At 32.8% G+C, this 18,273-nt stretch overlaps 2 protein-coding genes across 8 annotated transcripts; both read right to left on the bottom strand.

Annotated features, from left to right (window-relative positions):
* LOC114760883 (phytolongin Phyl1.1) lies at positions 1-2,146 on the bottom strand. Of its 4 annotated transcripts, none has more exons than XM_028950191.1 (3): positions 2,045-2,146; positions 1,872-1,925; positions 1-1,492 (listed from the first exon to the last, which is right to left on the bottom strand). In XM_028950191.1, exon 3 carries the CDS (start codon positions 1,158-1,160, stop codon positions 327-329), a length of 834 nt encoding a protein of 277 aa, XP_028806024.1. In that variant the 5' UTR covers positions 1,161-1,492; positions 1,872-1,925; positions 2,045-2,146; the 3' UTR covers positions 1-326. The 4 variants fall into 4 exon arrangements, with proteins under 4 accessions (XP_028806024.1, XP_028806025.1, XP_028806023.1 ...); XM_028950192.1 differs by having other exon boundaries at positions 1-1,301; XM_028950190.1 differs by lacking the exon at positions 2,045-2,146 and having other exon boundaries at positions 1-1,301; positions 1,420-1,492; positions 1,872-2,036.
* Positions 2,147-10,942: 8,796 nt separating this feature from the next.
* LOC114760882 (RING-H2 finger protein ATL7-like) lies at positions 10,943-17,594 on the bottom strand. Of its 4 annotated transcripts, none has more exons than XR_003742096.1 (6): positions 17,014-17,594; positions 16,796-16,878; positions 14,430-14,610; positions 13,786-13,973; positions 13,325-13,377; positions 10,943-11,306 (listed from the first exon to the last, which is right to left on the bottom strand). XR_003742096.1 is itself a non-coding variant. In XM_028950189.1 (6 exons), the coding sequence occupies exons 1-4, from the start codon at positions 17,248-17,250 to the stop codon at positions 13,818-13,820; spliced, it is 657 nt and encodes a 218-aa protein (XP_028806022.1). In that variant the 5' UTR covers positions 17,251-17,594; the 3' UTR covers positions 10,943-11,306; positions 13,364-13,377; positions 13,786-13,817. The 4 variants fall into 4 exon arrangements, 3 of the variants coding, with proteins under 3 accessions (XP_028806022.1, XP_028806021.1, XP_028806020.1); XM_028950189.1 differs by having other exon boundaries at positions 13,364-13,377; XM_028950188.1 differs by lacking the exon at positions 13,325-13,377.
* Between the last annotated feature and the right edge of the window lie 679 nt (positions 17,595-18,273).

Here is an 18,273-nt window from a genome sequence, read left to right as displayed (position 1 = left end):
TCTCCTTACGATCATACCATTACCCAAAGCAGGACTATAGAGAAAAGTGGATCAAGAACCACATGATTTCTCCCAACATTCACATATAATAAATACAAATGTGTTAAAATAAAGAAACTGTACAATAGACATAATGCCTTAAAATGGGCGACTGAATGGACATGCCTATAAGTGCTGTGCCTCAGCGACAAGATCAATGTGTCACCTCCTTCTACATGCTCCACAATGAAACTTATTTCTATCACAGATCACCGCATGTAGGGAATTTCAAGTTTCAGCTTGAATAGCAAGTGAAATCCAAAAATAATATTGGACCGACTGAACATTTAGCGGATGCAGGAAATGCCACCACATACTATTAACCATATGACAAACAATATTAAACAGACAGCTGCATCAATTGCTAAAACAATGCGTACTTGGCGCCACCATTTCTTGCGGATGCTTTGAGGACCTGATCTCATCCTCATTGAACCCAAATCTTTTTGCAAAGAGAATGAAGCACCTGGACCACCTTGGCTATTAGAGTCCATATTTCCTGAATCAGCCTTTATTCCCCTATCCGTAGATTTCCGATGCTCCTCCACCTCAACATCTCGCATTGCAATCACATGATCTTTTGCTTTCTTCTTATCTTGCTTGTTAGATTTTCCCAACAAAGGGGCTTTTGTTGAGCTTGCACCTTCAACCTGTCCATTTAAATTACTTGGTGATGGAGACAGACCCACCTGAAAAGACGAAGCTTCATCCCTCCAATTACTACTATTATCTGACACACTCTCTAATGAAGTGATTAGGCGGCGGATGATAGGAACTAATTTTTCCTGAATGTAAATAGAATTCATATTTGACAAACTTCCTCTTGAACCCTTTTTGGCTAAATTTCTGAACTCATCTCTAACATGCTCCAAAAAGCGAAGAACTCCAGAGTTACCAAGACTTTCATCAACAATTGTGAAGTAAGTATAACCATCTTCCATCAAAAACCCATAAGTCCTTTTACCTATTGTCTCAAAATACCACCTGTGGAAAGAAGGAGCCTTCTCCAAGCACAGGGCTGCAATATTCTCAATTTCATGGTCTCCGCCACTATATGCATATAGAATGCGGTTACCCTTAGAAACACAACAATAGTAAACTTTATTTTGAATTGAATCCATAGCCAGAATATGATCACAGTGGAATCCACTCAGATGCCAGGACCAATAATCAAATATGCTGCTTCTCTCTTAATGGATCTTGAATTGATATGATAGCCCTTTATCATCTAAGCTGAAATCTTGAGGACCGCTATCAAGAACCTAACAAATCAAGATTTGGCAAAAGAAGAACCCAATAAGCTCCTCAAGGAAAGAGGCAAAAACCAAGCAAAGTGCAAGAAATTCGTCAGCTATAAATTCAAAGGCCTCCATGAAATACCAACGCAGACATTCAGCTAAGTATTGAAAATCAAGAAGCAAGTCCATCATGCTAGCTACCAATGCCGTTCGTTCTGTGATTCAAATAATAATTGCAGCTAATCAACAATAATAAACAATATACACATATAAACCATGGTCAGCTTCATTAGATCTTTAAGCTGACACTAGAAAAGGATGTTGACACCGCTCGGATCAGAAAGCTTTCAGCAAGAATTATTTAAAATACATAACTTCTTCACCAAAAGATCATTTCACTTTTATGGTCAAACGAAAACCCAGAAGCTCAGTTCGATCGATTTGTGAAATCAAAAGCAAAATAATCAATTTTCCAAATTTAAATATAAACCCATTTGGCTTTCGGGGGTAAATTCTTCGAAGTGCTTGTTATTTTCAAATTCCTACTCTTTTGGCAATATTCCCAGCAAGAAAGCAGATCGTGGAGCAGCATACCTGATAACTGTGTTCTCCAGAAGATTGATTCATGGATTTATGTAGACAGAGAAGCTTCGGAGGAGAAAGCAGGAAGAACAATATCAGGAAAATTTATGAAGAAGTGCAAAAGCGAAAAACCCATGAACCCAAGAAAAGAGCACAAGCCGCGTAACATGGTTCATGTCTTTTACCTGCAAGCATTGCGTTTTTGAGTTTTTGACTCACTCGACTTTCTTTGATATTTATCGCTTATTCCTGTGAGCTATGAGATCGTTTGAAACTTGCAGAGGAAAAAATGATGGGGGGACGATTGTGTTTTACTTTAACGCATTGATTAGATTAGATAAATTAAGATTCAATGAGTTCTGACCAAGTCAAGCAAAGAATAAATTGAAGAATTCAAAAAAGAATATCTTCTTAATTTTTTGGCACAACAAGACAAAGAATATCAAGTTGCATATTTGTTTAATTTTTTTTTTTGGAATGAAATTTTATCATTTATAATTTACATGCGAAGATTAATTATTTACAGTATTTTTTTTTAGTAATAATTAGTTATATTCTTAGATTACAAAAAAGATAAAATTACAAACATAAAAGTTCGAAAATAATAAATATTCTTTCAATTTTAAATATAAGACCTATTTTATAGTATAATATACACTGTAAAATAGGTTTCACACTTAAAATTCGAAGAGTACCAAAAAGGACACTAAGGGTCCGTTTGGATCAGCGATTGAAAAAGTAGCTTATTGAAAAAGTAGCTTATGAAAAAGTGAGATTGGTAAAAGTTAAATTGGATGAGCTGAATTGTGTTTGGATTGAAGTTTAGAAAAGCTAGTTTGTAAAAGTGAGATTGGTAAAAACTTGTTTGGATTATAGTTAAGTAAAAGTAAGTTTGGTTGTAAAATGAACAAAATGAGTATGAGTTCTAATACGTAATGGAACATGATAAAAAAATAATTTCATATAATATAATAAAATTAAAATAATTTATTATGAAGAAGTCAATTTTAATGAGTGAATTAAATTTTAAAATTTTGAAGAAATTATAAAAAATATTTTAAATATAAAGTGAAACATGATAAAAAAAAGGTTTCGGAACTTGAATATTTCCTTATAAGGTTATGAATGACTATTATTGCACAAACCATGTATACTATATACACTTGTATTTGGAAGTCGTAACTAAGCCTATTTCGTAAGATTTAAAATGAACAATAATGAAGTGATAATTAATTTAATTAATTTTTTTTAAATATTCACATATTAATTATTTAGTTCTTATATTAATAATTAGTGTATATATATTATATTAATATGAAAATTTCGATGCTTATAGTTTGTACTAGAAAGAATATAAGTCTTAAGTTTGAATATAATATAGTGTAATATGATTTAAGATAAATTCTTTTAAAGGCATGGGCTCCGACATTTTTTTTTAAAAATCTTCTCTCTCTACTTTTCCAAAAGTCATAAGCTTCAAAAAGTAGCTTATGGTTTATGATGGCTTTTCATCCAAAAGCTCAATTGCTCCAACGCCATCACAAACACGCCAATTTTTATCCCACCTACACAATCGTACGTTTTGGCTCAATAAGCTACTTTTCTCCCATTGAAACGCTGAAACAAACAGGCCCTAAGACTTGGTAATGATCAAAAGGGGAAAGAAAACCCTAAAAATGACATCTTGAAATTAAAGCAAAATCATAGAAATGCCTTTTAATATTTTGACCAAGTGGTGAAGATAGGATTTGATTACACAGCCATTTGCATGCAAGAATTAAGGTAACCATTAAGCTACCAACTTTTATTATTGTGATACAAAAACTTATATAAGTTAACTCTTATGTTTTGATAGCAAGTAATTCACAAATTTTATGCAAATATTGACTATATTTCTTGCGGGACTAACAATTTTCGCCTAACAAAGTAACTGAGTCACTCTTTTAGGTTATTCAAAAATTTTCTATAGGTATTGATTATATTTCATCAACTATCAATAACTTTCGTTGAACAAGTATAAAGTCATTCATTCATGTCATTCGCAATTTGTGCACAAATATTTACTACATTTCATGAACTTATTAACAACTTTCATCAATATAATGTAATAAATACTAAAAATCAAAGTCAAGCTAAGCCATTTCTAGTCCTATTGTGGCCTTTCACTTAATTTAGTATTCTATGAATAGTACCGGCCATGTGAATTTTTTCTTTTGTGTGATGAAATGAATGGGTCTAGGGTTACATTGCAAAGCTGTGATCTCTTTTCCCTTGGAGCATGTAAGTAGTACTATCCTCATATGTAGACTTGATTTTTACTCAATCACTCACATTACTCACATGATGTGGATCGCACACGAGTTGAGAAATGGCAGTACAGCAATCTTGTGATTGGGTATTGATGGAAAAAGTGACAAGAAATATCGAGGATGGTGTGAAATCAGATTCTGCATTGAGAGCAAAAATGCTTGCTATTCAGGAAGCAACAGTCAACACAACTAAATTTGTGTTTCGCATCTTTAATTATTAAATTTAGGAGCTTGTACTCCTGTGACTTTATAAAATTCCAATGAAGTTGAATGAAGAACTCTAGTTATTTTTTTGTTTATAGCTAATTAAGTTGGATCTTTTGGTTTCTTTGTATAAAGTTACAGTTCATATTGAATGTCTTCATCACTATGTATTTGACGTGGAATGAACATTTTGTAAATTATTTGAGCAATATATATGAACAACCAAAGCGTTCAGGTTCTAAGCACTTAAGTTTGACTGCTCAAATTTAAATTAATGTTTTAAAGTGATGGAGATTGTAATCAATTGGGATAATTGACTACACTAAAGTGAATTCTTCTCGTACATCATACCAGGGAGTAAATGCCAGTTTAATAACATGACCACTCTTTTAGGTTGTTCACAATTTTTGTATAGGTATTGATTAACTATTAACACTACAAAAAAATGGGGAATTAGTGATGAAATTTGACAACGGAATTTTATTCTATTGCTAATCCATCACAAATTCCATCACTAAAATTAGTGACGGAATTTAGTGATAAGAAATTTAGTGACGGATTATTGACAAATTTTATTTCGTCAATGGATTAGTGATAAAATTTTATTCGGTCACTAAATTTCATTACAGATCCATTGCTAATTCTATTACATAAGGATTAGTAATAGAAATTAGTGACAGAATTGTTATGTCACCAACTCACATCACATCACAAAACATTTTGTGACGAAGATAGTGACGAAATTTTTTAGTCACTAATTTTCGTTGCAATTCCATCAATAATCTGTGACCAAAAAATATAAAATAAATGTACAACAATTATTTTTTAATATTTATTATTAAAATAAAAATATAATATATATATCATAATTTTTAAATGATTTATTATATAAAAATAAAAATAAAAATATTATAAATGAAAATGAAAATAAAAATGTATGATATACTTATTGTTTTGTTAAATATTTGAATAAAAACATCAATTATTAGAAATTTTTTTACTAAAATAGAAAAGCTAAATTGAAATAAATAATAATATATTAAATTATATATAATATTTATTATATATATTTGTATTTGTTATTAGAAAGATTATATATATCTATGTTTGCGTAAAAATTTCGTTGATATTTTCAGTTTTACTAGCAAAAGTTTCAGCATGCATGCACGAGGTTTTAGATTCGAACCAATACTCCTTTACAATGATAAACACGTGGCGATGACGTGGATAAGGGGATGGCATGGCTTCATGGGAGGGTGAGGAGGGGTGAGGTGGTAGCCAGTGATGAGGTGGCAGTTCAGAATCATAGACACGTGGCGATCACGTGAACAAAAGGATAATGTAACTTCATGGGAGGGAGAAGAGGAGGTAAGGTGATAGGTAGTGATGACATGGCAGCTCACAATGATGAACGTGGACGAGGGGATGACATGGTGACATGGGAGAGAGAGGAGGAGGCGAGGTGGCAATCATTGACATGACATGTGAAGGCGATCAGCAATTGCCCTGTGATATTTTAAATTTACAAAATAAAAAAAATTTAGCAACGAATTTGTGACGAATTAGTAATGAATTAATAAAATTAGTGACGGAAAAAATTCCGTCACTAACTAAATTCTATTGCTAATTTTGATTAGTGACGAAAATTTTATTGTTAATTTGCTGGTTTTTTTTTTTTTTTTTTACTATGACAACTTTCATCTAGTAGGTAATAAGACTACTATTTCAGATCGTTCGCAACTTATATATTGGTATTTACTACACTTTATCAGCTACACTTTCGGATCATTTACAACTTATATATATATATATATATATATATATGTATGTATGTATATGTATTGAAGATATTTCATAAACTAGTTAACTTTCATCTTCATTTGCCTTGGAATCTCAATCTATGCACAAGGTCCTCAAAGAAGACCCTCTCCTCATCCACATCAACAAAATGATTCTTTTTCTATTGAGAAACCCTTTTAAGTTGAATTCCTAACAGATTTATTAATGTTTTATCAGATTTTAAACTCACCATTATATGAAGTCCAGGTTATATCATTGTTTATAGTTATTAACATTCTCTGGCCTCAAATATTTAAACCCAAGAGGAAATGGGTTGCCATCATGGGTCCAAGCCTTCTCATTCACTGTAATTCTTTTTGTACTGAGCACACTTGTCTCCTGTTCATCTAACAATTTGGGAATTTTGGTATCTCAGAGAAATATGCACATGTATTTCCAAAAGGTTCTTTATCTGATAGGTAAGCACTAAGCATATTTGTCCTAGTTTGGAATATTATAACTTTGAATTCCTCGTTGATATGTTAATATTCATTTGTCCAAAAACAAATGAACTGCATGTTCCCACAGTTCTTGTCTTGCTTTTTCAGTATCAGCCTTTGGACTTGATGCTTTTTAATATAAAGCCATGAATTCTGTGTTAATTAGTAGTAATAATAACTGTAAATGTAAATTATACTCTTTCGGTCCTTAGTATAAGAGCTATTTAACTAATTTGATTAGATTAAGAAAGTTAAGTAAGTTAGTTAATTATAAAAAAAAATGGCATGCTTTTCCTAAAACATCATAATCATCTTTTTTAATATCCTCCCTCTTCTACTTGATTATGGTTGAAAGAGTATCTATAGGGGTAATATAGAAAAAACTGATAAATATAAGAAATATGTCTTATATTTAGAACTAAAATCAACTCAATAATTAGGTTCTATATTAAGGACTAGAGGAGTATTAAATACGAAGGGTTAGTACAAACGGGTACAAGCCTAAGCTGAAACATATAAAATCCTCAACATACTTATATTAAACTTAATCATCACAAACTCACTATTGATGACTTCTTTAAGTATCTTTTTCAGGCTTCCTTTACCTCTCTTCTTAGAACTAAAGACTACCTCCTCAACTTCTTCACTAGTACTTCCATCAACTTCTTTTGCACATGTTCAAACCATCTTAAATGGTTTTTTTTACCATTTTCTTCTCCCACCAACTTTTTCATCATATGCATTCATTATGGATCTTAGACTTTAAAACGTGTTAAAAAGCTTAGTTAGACAAAGAATACCCTCCTACTTTGAATGCTTCCACACTTCAATAGGGATGCCGTCAATACTAATGGCTTTACCATTGTTCATTTTTTTTCAGACTAAAAAAAAAAGGGCTATCTTCTGATCTTCAACTTTTTGTTTTAAAAGTCTGCAGGAAACGTCATTGTTTATTGTGTTTTCTCGCTGCATAATCCAGCTTATACAGAGGTATCCTTCTTACTGAAGTATAATTTTTTTTTTGAGCATTTCATATAATTTGTGGCTTGTTTGGACTTTCTTGCTTTTACGTGTTATCCATTCCTGTATTTCTCGATTTTGATCTGACATCTAGCTGCTGGGTGGTAAAAGAACGAGATTCATTATAGATAAACAATTTCCTATGTGTTGATTCTTTGAAAAATGATGTGATTAATTATCAAGTTGATACTCTAAATGATGTTTCCATCTCTTTAATTCTTCCAGAGGTATTCAATTGATATTATTCAAGATGTTTAGCATAAATGCATTTGCATGAGGTCAAATAAACTAATCCTGTCGAGCAACTTTCAATTATTATAATTGCCAAACTTGGGGAAAGATTCTCAAGAGACGTGCAAAAGACTACCTTACCTTTTTTTTCTTTTGTTTTTGTTTCTCTCTCTCTCTCTGTTTTTTTTTAAGCTGAGAAAACTTTGGTAAAGCTTCTTTGGTGTTTGTCTTTGAATTCTTGTAGTGCATAACTTGTGGAGTAACTTTCAAAAGCATCAATCATGTAGTGCCATACTATAAAAGACACTATCCCTGGTCCTTAATATGATTAAAAGCTAGATAACTGATCTGAAAATATCAAGAAAATTAATTGAATTGATTTTTTATAACAAGTATGTGTTGACTTTCTTAAACTACCATATTCAATCATATGCATTAGAACTATCTATTGGTAAAAACTCCTTACAATTAATAGAAATATTTTGGAGAAAAAAATTATAAATTTGGAAGAGAAAGTGGGTTAAGGTCTTCTATTTAGAATCAAATCTAACTCATAACTAACTCTTATACTAAGGATATGAGATAGTATTAATAGGTCATGCTTTAACTACCCCTATGTTCTATCCCTTTTCTTTCAGGGATATGAGTTCATCTATCTAGAGTTATGCACTGTATGGTTTACTAACTGCTTTATAACTTTACATTTAAATATATGTATATTGGCATGCTTACTTCTAAGTATGACATTTCTTAAACTTTTTTTATAGATCTGAATTTAATACCTTGTTTAATGTGCTGAGTTGTTTTTAGTATCAAAGCAGTTACTTTATCCCCATAAAATTTTGAATTCAAATTGGTACATAATATTTTTTTTGGGACTAAACTTCTTCAATGAGTGTAAATTTATTCACACTTCTAGATATTCATGCCAAGATAAGCATTCAATATTTGAAAATTTCAATTGATCTAGGACACAACATATATGTATTATGAAGATATAGTGTTTACTTGTTTCCAATGTATCCATACTATGCTGATAGATAACTGAAATTGAGGACTAACTTGTAACAATAAAGAGACTAGCTAGAGGGGCTAATGCGGCCATAAATTATGAGAATGCCAAAAACAGAACACTGCATCCTCAAAATCCTACATTTATTATGAACCAGGCAACCATTACTGCTGGTTTGTGGTAAACTTTTCCTAGTTTAGTTCATCATTTATTATTATTATTTTTCTTTTCAAGTTGTAGGATTTCATGACTGAGTTGGGCTAACATGTCATGCTTCACTTGTAAAACCAGAAATAACAAGTTGGCTGAGGAATACAAAACCCCATCAGAACAGTTACATTAATATAAGCAACAACATGTTGCTGCTCAATTCTGACGGGATGAAGGAAAACCAACAAGGCTAGTGAAGCAAGAATAAGGAAAGACAAAGGGAATTATTTGTATTTTTTTCCTATTTAATGGTTGCTTATTATATGTATGTTTTGGTTAATTGTTGTTATGTTGAAACAACCTGATCATTGTATTACTGTCTCCTTCTATTTTGAATCTGAAGTTGGCAATTTGCTTGTTATAAAGTAGTTCATTTATGAATGAACTTGACATGCTTACTTTGGCAACATATGATATCAATAATCCCTCAAATGTTCAATAACTCTTATAATATTTACAACTCCATTAGTTTGCTCCAACAATTAGTCCCAGAGCTTCAGCAAGCTGCTAGTATCCAACATCTTCTCTTTTTTTTTTAATTAATTTTTTTTCAACATTCGTAACGTAATTAACAATTCTTATAATAATATTCATAACTCCCTTAATGCTAGAACCTTGGTTACGGGACAATGGGACGATGGGATGACTTGAGGTTTTTGAAAAAAAATCAAAGGAAAACATCATCAATACACCAACAATTTAAAATTTCAATTTATTTATTATAACTGATTTAAAATTTTACAAATTGAGGTGATTTTTTAGAATTTTGAAAACCACTCACGTCGTTATTATAAGGGACTTGTAAGGAAAATTGTTGGTAGTAAATATAAGTTACTTGTAGTTGTAAGACATTTAATGATTGTTTTTCAATTTTTCCCCATTTAATCCTTTTTTTGTTTGGGGGGTATAAATGTGAAAATGATTTGTAAATACAAAGAGAGAAAGAACTTTAATAAGAATAAATTTAAAATTTTTTATTAATTTAATACATTTTTTGGCATGTGAGAATGAATTAAAAATGACTTATAGAATGGTATTCCATATTGTTGATTGCTTCTACTTCTTTGGGCTAGTATTCTGTTTTTGATGCATCACAATATGCATTCCTTGATCAGATTGTAGATGAGGAAGTTGTGTAACGAAGACAATGGTTTGCTTGGCGTTGATATGAATGAGGAGTTCTTCCTTAACGTTAACAAAGAAGAGTTCGTTTTCAACTATTTTGAATTTAAACATGCTGAGCTTTTGGTTTTAGTTTAGACGCTGAGGACAAGAGTATGTATGATTTCTTTTACAAGGGAGTCACCAAAATGGAGATTGTAACTGATCTAATCAATTATACGGCTGACATTTATCATCAATGTATTCAAAATTGGCATAAGCAGCACATTAAAGAAATCCTGTACACAAATTATGCATTTAAGTGGCATATCAGAGTCAGAAAATTAAAGAAATTGGCCAGGATATAATTTCCTTACCACTGTCCTGTGTCGTTACTATCATTTCTCAGGACACTGTAAGGTCAAAGACCACCAGCTCCCATGTTGTCACATGCAGCGGGAGAAGCATTTTCAGTTTTAGTTTTTCTTTAACAATTTTTTAAATACTTACATCAAATTTTTTATATTCATTATGTTAAATCCTCTCATATTAAAAGATTAAAATTATTATGCTAAGGAATTAAAATTTAAACATGTTTTGCTGAGTTAACATTAAATTCGCTGATTCAACATTTTCCGTTAGTGAAAGTTAACCATGTTAATATTAAGGACTCCAAATACACTTTACAAGCATAAGAAACGAAACTGAGACTTGATGTGAATTTAAACGATCATATGTATACTTTTGCCAAAAGAAAAAATAAACAAGCTTGAGTCTCATTTATCATAGTTCAGAAAGCTCTTATAAAAATATTTATACTTTCTCTAATACTAAACATAACTCACTTCTAACTGATTTAGACATATTAACTTCAGTTGTTATATAAAACAGAAATATTCTATATGACAACTGAAGTTTTCATGTCAGTACATTAGAGAAGATCTTATCATAGCATCTCTTTTGCCATCAAGAAACATCGCTCTTCAACAAATGATCTGTTCTTTTAACAATTGGCGAAGATATTCATTCTCTCCTGTCAAGTTTAGCTGAATAATCGAACAAAAGTACATCCCACGACCAACTAAACCAGATAAAAACAAAGTTATTATAAAATAAAAGATTTTCAGAGTGAAGGTAGGCATGGTGATGAGGAAGGCTTAAAACAAAATGGGGAGTGAGAAATTCAAGCTTCTATTTTCTGTTTACCAGTTCATGATAACATACCATACCAACCAAACAAACATGCACTGAATTGTTCTCTAATTTCAGCTTTTCCTCATCCACCTATAAAAGTTAGCTCATTTGGTAAGAAATAGTATCTCTCATTAACAATATTGATTTGATTCTTCAGAGAAGCACTCAAGGACTAAAATTCTGACCACTCAAGGGCAAAAATCCTTAACATAATAAGGAAATACTACCTCTCGTACCTAATATAAGAGTTAGTTGGGGATTTGAGTTTGGTTATAAATATAAAACCTCAATCAATTCTGTTTTCCATACTCATCATTTTTCTCCCCAAACTATTCCTACTGATTGCACGTATTAAGGGAATTTGTATCAAAAGGTAATTTCAATGCAAACAATTTAAAAGAATATTTTAAGAAAACCAACACATATTTTTGACAAATAAATAATTTAATTAATTTTCTTAATCTATCCAAATTAGTTATATTAAGGATAAGGGTAGTATCAAAGATTTCACCCTTAGAGATTCCCACAAGGAAGCTGGACAAAGTTCGAAAGTACTTTCACTAAGAAGTTACTGAAAAAGAAATTTACCTACATTTATCATTAACAAGTAATGAGCACATCTAAAGTAAACTGTCTTCAAAGGGTTCAATGAGAAATAGTAGTACAGTATATTATTAAACATGCACCTGGTGTCCCGTGGAAGACATCCAATAAAACGGAACTATTAAACATGCACCAGGCAGGAGACACAGATATAAGGATGTCAATTTGTGTAATAAATACTCAGCTTATCCTGTTCTATTAAATTGATACAAGAGTTTCCCTGCTCTCAGCCTGTCCCAAATCTATCCCATATCCTTATCCTTATATGGCATCAATAAACAATTTTTAAATAGCAATATTTGGTCCAAAGACTAAAAGTACGTACTTTCGCGGTAAAGTAGTAATTTATATATAATTCTTTCATTTCAATATTTATAGCATATCAGCAAAATGAATTAATCTGAAAGACAATCTGAGATAAAAGCTTGTTTAGGGCTTTTGGACGGGGAAAATACAAGGCAATAAAAATGGCCATGCGTTCAAGTATGAGATGAAAAGATCCCAAAAATACTGAGATATGAGACCAATTAAAGAAAATGGACATAGACCCTGTCCCGCCCTATTATCATCATACATGGATGATATTATAGGCATGCAACTAAATACATACTAATCAGGCCCACACATCCAAGTAAACAAAATGTCGTAGATCTCATCCTTCTTTCACCTTGAATGAATTGACAATGGGCTGTTTTAGTAACAGCTGCATTAGGTTTTTTACCTTATAATGCTTGGTCCATTTAAAAAAAAGAAAAAGAAAGACAATGCTGAGATCAAATTCCTTATAACCATTATGTCAAGTTCTCCTCACACACGGCCATGTATCCTGTCTTTTCATATGGGTTAAGGGTTAAATGATGATGGGGGGGGGGGCCCGGGGGGGTGGGGAACAAAATAGGACACATCAGTGTGATTGAAGAACTTGATATAATGGTTGTAAGGAACTTGATTTAAGTCTTATCATTAAAAAAAGGACCCAACAAATGTAATTATAGACAGATGGTCAGGAATTGGAATGTAAAATCTTTCTAGATTAGATACTTATGTTACCATTAGTTTGTTAACATTTGTTATATATGTGTCTTTCATTTAGTAGCTAATTATAAAGTGATACCGTACTTTTCTCTGGGGACAATAATAGTAAGGAAAAGTCAGCTTAGAGTTGTAGTTTCTCTTGAATAAAGATCTAAAAAAGACGGAATCGCTGAAAGAATCCTAAAGGGGATAAGAAGGAAATTGAAGTATATAACACTACAGGTCTTAAATTGAGAAAAGTAGATGCTGTTCAATATTGAAACTTACCTGAAATAGTTTTTCAATTATCTAATTGGAAATGCTCACCTCAACATTGTATTCTGTCAAAGGAAAGCATTCTCCTTACTAATATAATAACATGGTGTTAAATCATCTTACAGCATGAAGTATAATAAAATATTGTAAAATTGCACGTTTTTATCTCTTCACCGCCCCCCACGCCCCCCCCTAAAAGAAAAAAATTATCTTCCCTCGAAATTATGACTGTTCCTTAAATAATGTCTCTCTTACGCTCCTTCCCAATATAGAAACCAGTCATCACAAATTATTTAAACAAGTTACTTTCCCAGCAAAAATGCGGCAGATATAAGCAATAGACTGATAATAGATATTCATGTAACCCTTGGCACATCTAAAAGTTGCAAAATACCTTTATTGATAAATGATATATTAGTTTCACTTAGTTTCACAAACAGATGAAGACACTATAAAATCAACCCGAAAATTACCATAACAAGCCTCTCATGTCTCCACACCTCTTCTAACTGGTTTCTCCATTTCCTCTTTCAATATCAATACAGTGGGCACTGCCTGCATTATCTCTAGAGCAACTTTGGGCAACACTATTATCTGGATGAGTTGTAGATCTTGATTCAGAGAATTGTGCAGTTGGTGTTTCTTCATTGCTAGATGGTCTCTGCCAAAAATTATTTCATTGTCATTATCGTATTATAATCATTCATCTGTGCGATGGCAAGGCACAACTTACTGATTTATTTTCCTTCAGATAAAAAAGGCTCAAAAAGTTTTTAACCGTCAACATCTAGTCTCATCCTGTAATGTGATGTTGACATTCATAAACATAATATGCGTAAATTTACCCTTAACTTTTGATAAGTATGTGTTTTGAGGTATATTAATGAAGAACACGTGTATTTGATGGGTCATAAGTTTTGATAAGGTTTTATTTTTTGACATTCATAAACATAATATTTGTAAGTTTACACATTTATGACGCTGCAGTTAGATGCTTGCAATTAATTAAATGATTATCAGCTAATTCATGATCAAATCGCTGCATGTGTTTGGAGTGTCAAATACAGACCCCTATATATACCTGTCTCCAAAATGATCAGTAATTACCGACTTCTACCTGTAAATTAGATGTCTCAGTTGAAGATTTAGCAGAAGCTAAAAGGGACAAGCGACAGAGAGGGCAGGTGCTGTGGTTGGTGAGCCAAAGATCAATGCAGCTCATGTGAAATGTATGGCCGCATGCAGGTATCTGTTGAAGCTTGTCTTCTGGTTGGTAGTCCAAAAGGCAAACTGAGCATCTGCCACAAGATAACTCATCAATGAGGATAGATAGTACAGGTCTTGGTTCAAATTCCCCTAAACTTAAGAAGAACATGAGCTTCTCTATATTGCCAAGTTAAACAGAAACAGAAATCAACACGTTAAAACAAGTGAAATGCTAAAATTCAGAGGATCAAAAAGATCAAAAGTAGTGTGATGTCCTGCAATGGAAAATTCTTGCGATAACTTTTTCTTTATACATCTTATGAGGTAAGGGGCAAATATTTTGCTTTCACTGTGAATTTTATCCAAGAGGAATATATCATGCTCGCTGCATTCAAACCATCTTATCATACGGACAGCCCACAATAACTAAGCTCCCTCTAATATGCAGTCTAAATCTCAACAATAAATGAAGAGAGCAAAACAAGTTTTATCAAATAACTTGAGAATACCCATGCACAAAGTATTCTAGGACCCAGAAGCTACTGTGAAGAAACTTTCCAGAAGATTGTTTCCGAGCCAATTTTTCTCATTTAAGATTAAGGAGCTACAAACAGATCCCAAATAAGGAAATTAATTATTTCCTCAGTCCCATTTACACGTCAAACTCTTGTATCCACAAGTGGTTAGAATTCTGAGAAACTAATTTTCTTATTTGAGACCTATATGTAATTCTCCCTTAAAATTGTCATTGCTAAGTGAATGAAAAATAAAAAGTCAGCTGGCATCGTGCACTCCAACAATGAATCAAAATATGCAAGGTTACTTGCTTTTATTAGCTTATTCATGTCAGTATAAGGTACACCATATGCCTGATTTGCGATACCCCTTCTGAAAAATTTTGCCCGATACATTTTAGGCAATGCCAAACTATTACAAGTCAGAAACAGGTGAAATCCTTTCCAACCTGCATCGAAGCATTCCAAAATCCCAGGGGGGAAAAAAAAACAAGAAGAAGCAAGTGCTCTTAAAGTACTTTAAACTGAAATGAAATATGACCTAAAAAAGGCTTTAACCGTGAGAAAATAAAAAAGAAAATTTGAACATATTTAATGCTCACTAAGTAATCAAATCCTCAATATTATTGTTAGCTTCTAAATATATATAACTGCAATTTTAGTTTTTAATTGATAATAGCCTGATTAAACTCTATGCTGTACCCTAGATTTTTCAAAATCTGCCATATGCCCTAGTCGTGTGGTTTCAGAATCAAAAAGCACACCAAAATCTGTGCATCATAGCTGCAGTCAATTTTCATGACTGAATACTGATCACGTATCATAATTCCTCCTGGTGTCTTTTCCAGCATGGAACATCAATTATTTATGGCAGTCTTTTCCGTTAAAAACATTGGTTTTTACCTCCATCTGCATCATTAAAATACATAATTTATGTATTCCAAACACTATTTTTTCCATTAAAAAACAGTTATTCAAATGATATCTCTAGGCTTTGACTTTAATATAACATATATCATGTTAGAACTTCATGATCAAGAGACTTTACTATTCAATGTCTTAAGATGCCCACTCATGATGGCAACTATTATTGCACCCAAATTTACGGCTTAAATTTTCTGATGTTTACCACGTTGCAAGATAATGAAAAATGGATCATACAATAAAAGTAATTATACAAATAATTGACTATGTGTTGACCAAAAGTCCATTTAAGAGTATGATAAAACAGTACTCACCTTGACTAATAAACAAGCCAATTTCACTTCAAGCTTAGTTCATAACGGAATCAAGCAAGTTCCAGCTGACAAACAAGCCAGATTGAAAAATAATATATTTCAACGTATTGCAAATATCCCTGTCCCTCCGGCTTCAACTAAGCTAACTGTTAGGTCCCTTCCCCACAAACCATACTTTCCATGAATTCACAACATATAGTCAAGGTTATTCCCAGTCCCTAATTAAGCCAAAGGACTCTCCCAGGAGAGAAAATCTTACATGGACTTAAACTTCCAATAGGGTAGAACAAGGCAAAATAACCATCTAAAATGTCAGTTCTAGGTGGATCTCACTTTTATACGCGCATTTGGTGAATTTTATAGGCAAATTAGCAGACCAAGTCTGTGCAAGAATTTCCATTTCCAAAAATTGCTTAATAATCATAAAGAAATGCAAAATAGGAACCGATACATGAACATAGCGACAGCGAAAAAGTTAAATAAAAATAAACACCACAAAAAGTCGAAGAAGCCATCTAACTCACTGTGTATCTTTAACTGAGAAGCTTTCTTTGTAAACGATAATCGGCAGCATCTCTCTCAGTTCTTTCTTCAAACCCAATTCCGACTGCTAAATCAATCACGAAACAAGATATTAACAGGTAAATATCAAAACATGCATGTGCAAATCAGTTTTCATTTTCCGTACTCAAAAGTTCACCTAAACTATCGAAAATACAAATAGCCAACGATGTGATCTTACCCTGGAGTTACCGTCATTATCCTCGGCAGCCGCAAACGCTCTCATCCTTAGAGACGACCAATCAACCCGACGAGGTCGAAGGTAGAACACGTAGAACAGAAAGAGCAGGATGAAAGTGAAGAAGATGGGTACAGAGAAAATGAAGGCTCGGTAAAGCTTGAGCTCAGCAGAAGCTGAATCCAAATGATCCGATCTTGAGCAGCAAGCCGAAGAAGTGTCTGAACTGTCTTGAGACATTACCAACCCGCTTCCCAGAACCCAGAAATCCCATAGATGTCAAGTAATTCTCAGATTAACGCACCGACACTCTATAAAGTCAATTATTATGAACCAAAATCTAGCTGAGCAATCATGCTGAGTTGAATGCAAGAACTGATAGCCTGTAGTGAAGTTGAAATTACGAGAACCTTCCGAAGACAGGTAATTTCCGAATCAACTAACAACGATGTCCCAATCGGAGAAAAATGAAGAAATGTGGAGAAAATAATTGAAGAGAGACTTAAAGGCTGGAATTGACCTGCGTGAGAAAAGGATCGGGCCTGGGATGCGGATTGATGGCGGCTGTACTTGAAGAAGGCACAGCTGGATTTATACAAAACGAAAGAACAAAAAGGAAAAACCGAAAAAGAGAAAAATATTTATGACACGGATTGAAGAGAATCGAAGAGAAAATATGACGGCATGGAACTCACAAGTACATGGCCCAGAGAGCAGCGAGGAGTAAGGAAAAGACAAGAGGATGACGTGTGTGGGGATTTTTACCAAAATGCTATGAACAGTGAAATAAAATATCAAAATCCTACTGCATGGAAAGATATTATCGAAATGCTACACTTTAAATTCATTACCAGGAGATGAATTTATAAACTTCATCTTGCCCAGAACGAGTTCTTCAATAAAGTGGGAAAATTTACCAGATGAATTTGTAAAGTTCATCTTTGAGTGATGAACTTCAGAAAAAGTACTTTTGTCTTTTTCTTCCCATTTCCATGCGTATGAGTATCCTCTCCCCGTACGAATCTCTCATAACCACTTTTGTCTAAGTCAAAAAAGCAACTGAACTCTTTGCATGTGTCTGAAGCTAGGAAGAATATTAAGTCATCTTATCTCCCTTGCCCGTGAAGCTACAGTAGTATTGTGGCTTGCTATATATTTTGCATCTCCTTTTATGCCCATGAATGCGTCTGAATCGTTTGAGCTTTACTTATACATTTTGCATCTCCTCTTATGCCAGTAGCCCATGAATGCGTCTGAGTCCTC

Source organism: Neltuma alba, unplaced genomic scaffold (genome assembly GCF_004799145.2).
Source record: "Neltuma alba isolate B1F8T4 unplaced genomic scaffold, ASM479914v2 tig00011033_pilon, whole genome shotgun sequence".
Classification (NCBI taxonomy): Eukaryota; Viridiplantae; Streptophyta; class Magnoliopsida; order Fabales; family Fabaceae; genus Neltuma; species Neltuma alba.
Note: the sequence above shows the minus strand (reverse complement) of the source record. Positions and strands in the feature narration are given on the sequence as shown.

Bases quoted from the DNA above. Each gene is read 5' to 3' on its own strand.
- LOC114760883 (XM_028950191.1), bottom strand. From the start codon at position 1,160: ATGGATTCAATTCAAAATAAAGTTTACTATTGTTGTGTTTCTAAGGGT.
- LOC114760882 (XM_028950189.1), bottom strand. From the start codon at position 17,250: ATGTCTCAAGACAGTTCAGACACTTCTTCGGCTTGCTGCTCAAGATCG. The intron at 16,879-17,013 runs GTAAGATCACAT...TTGATTTAGCAG, and splicing joins ATAATGACGGTAACTCCAGG to TCGGAATTGGGTTTGAAGAA. The intron at 14,611-16,795 runs GTGAGTTAGATG...ATCTTGTGGCAG, and splicing joins TTCTCAGTTAAAGATACACA to ATGCTCAGTTTGCCTTTTGG.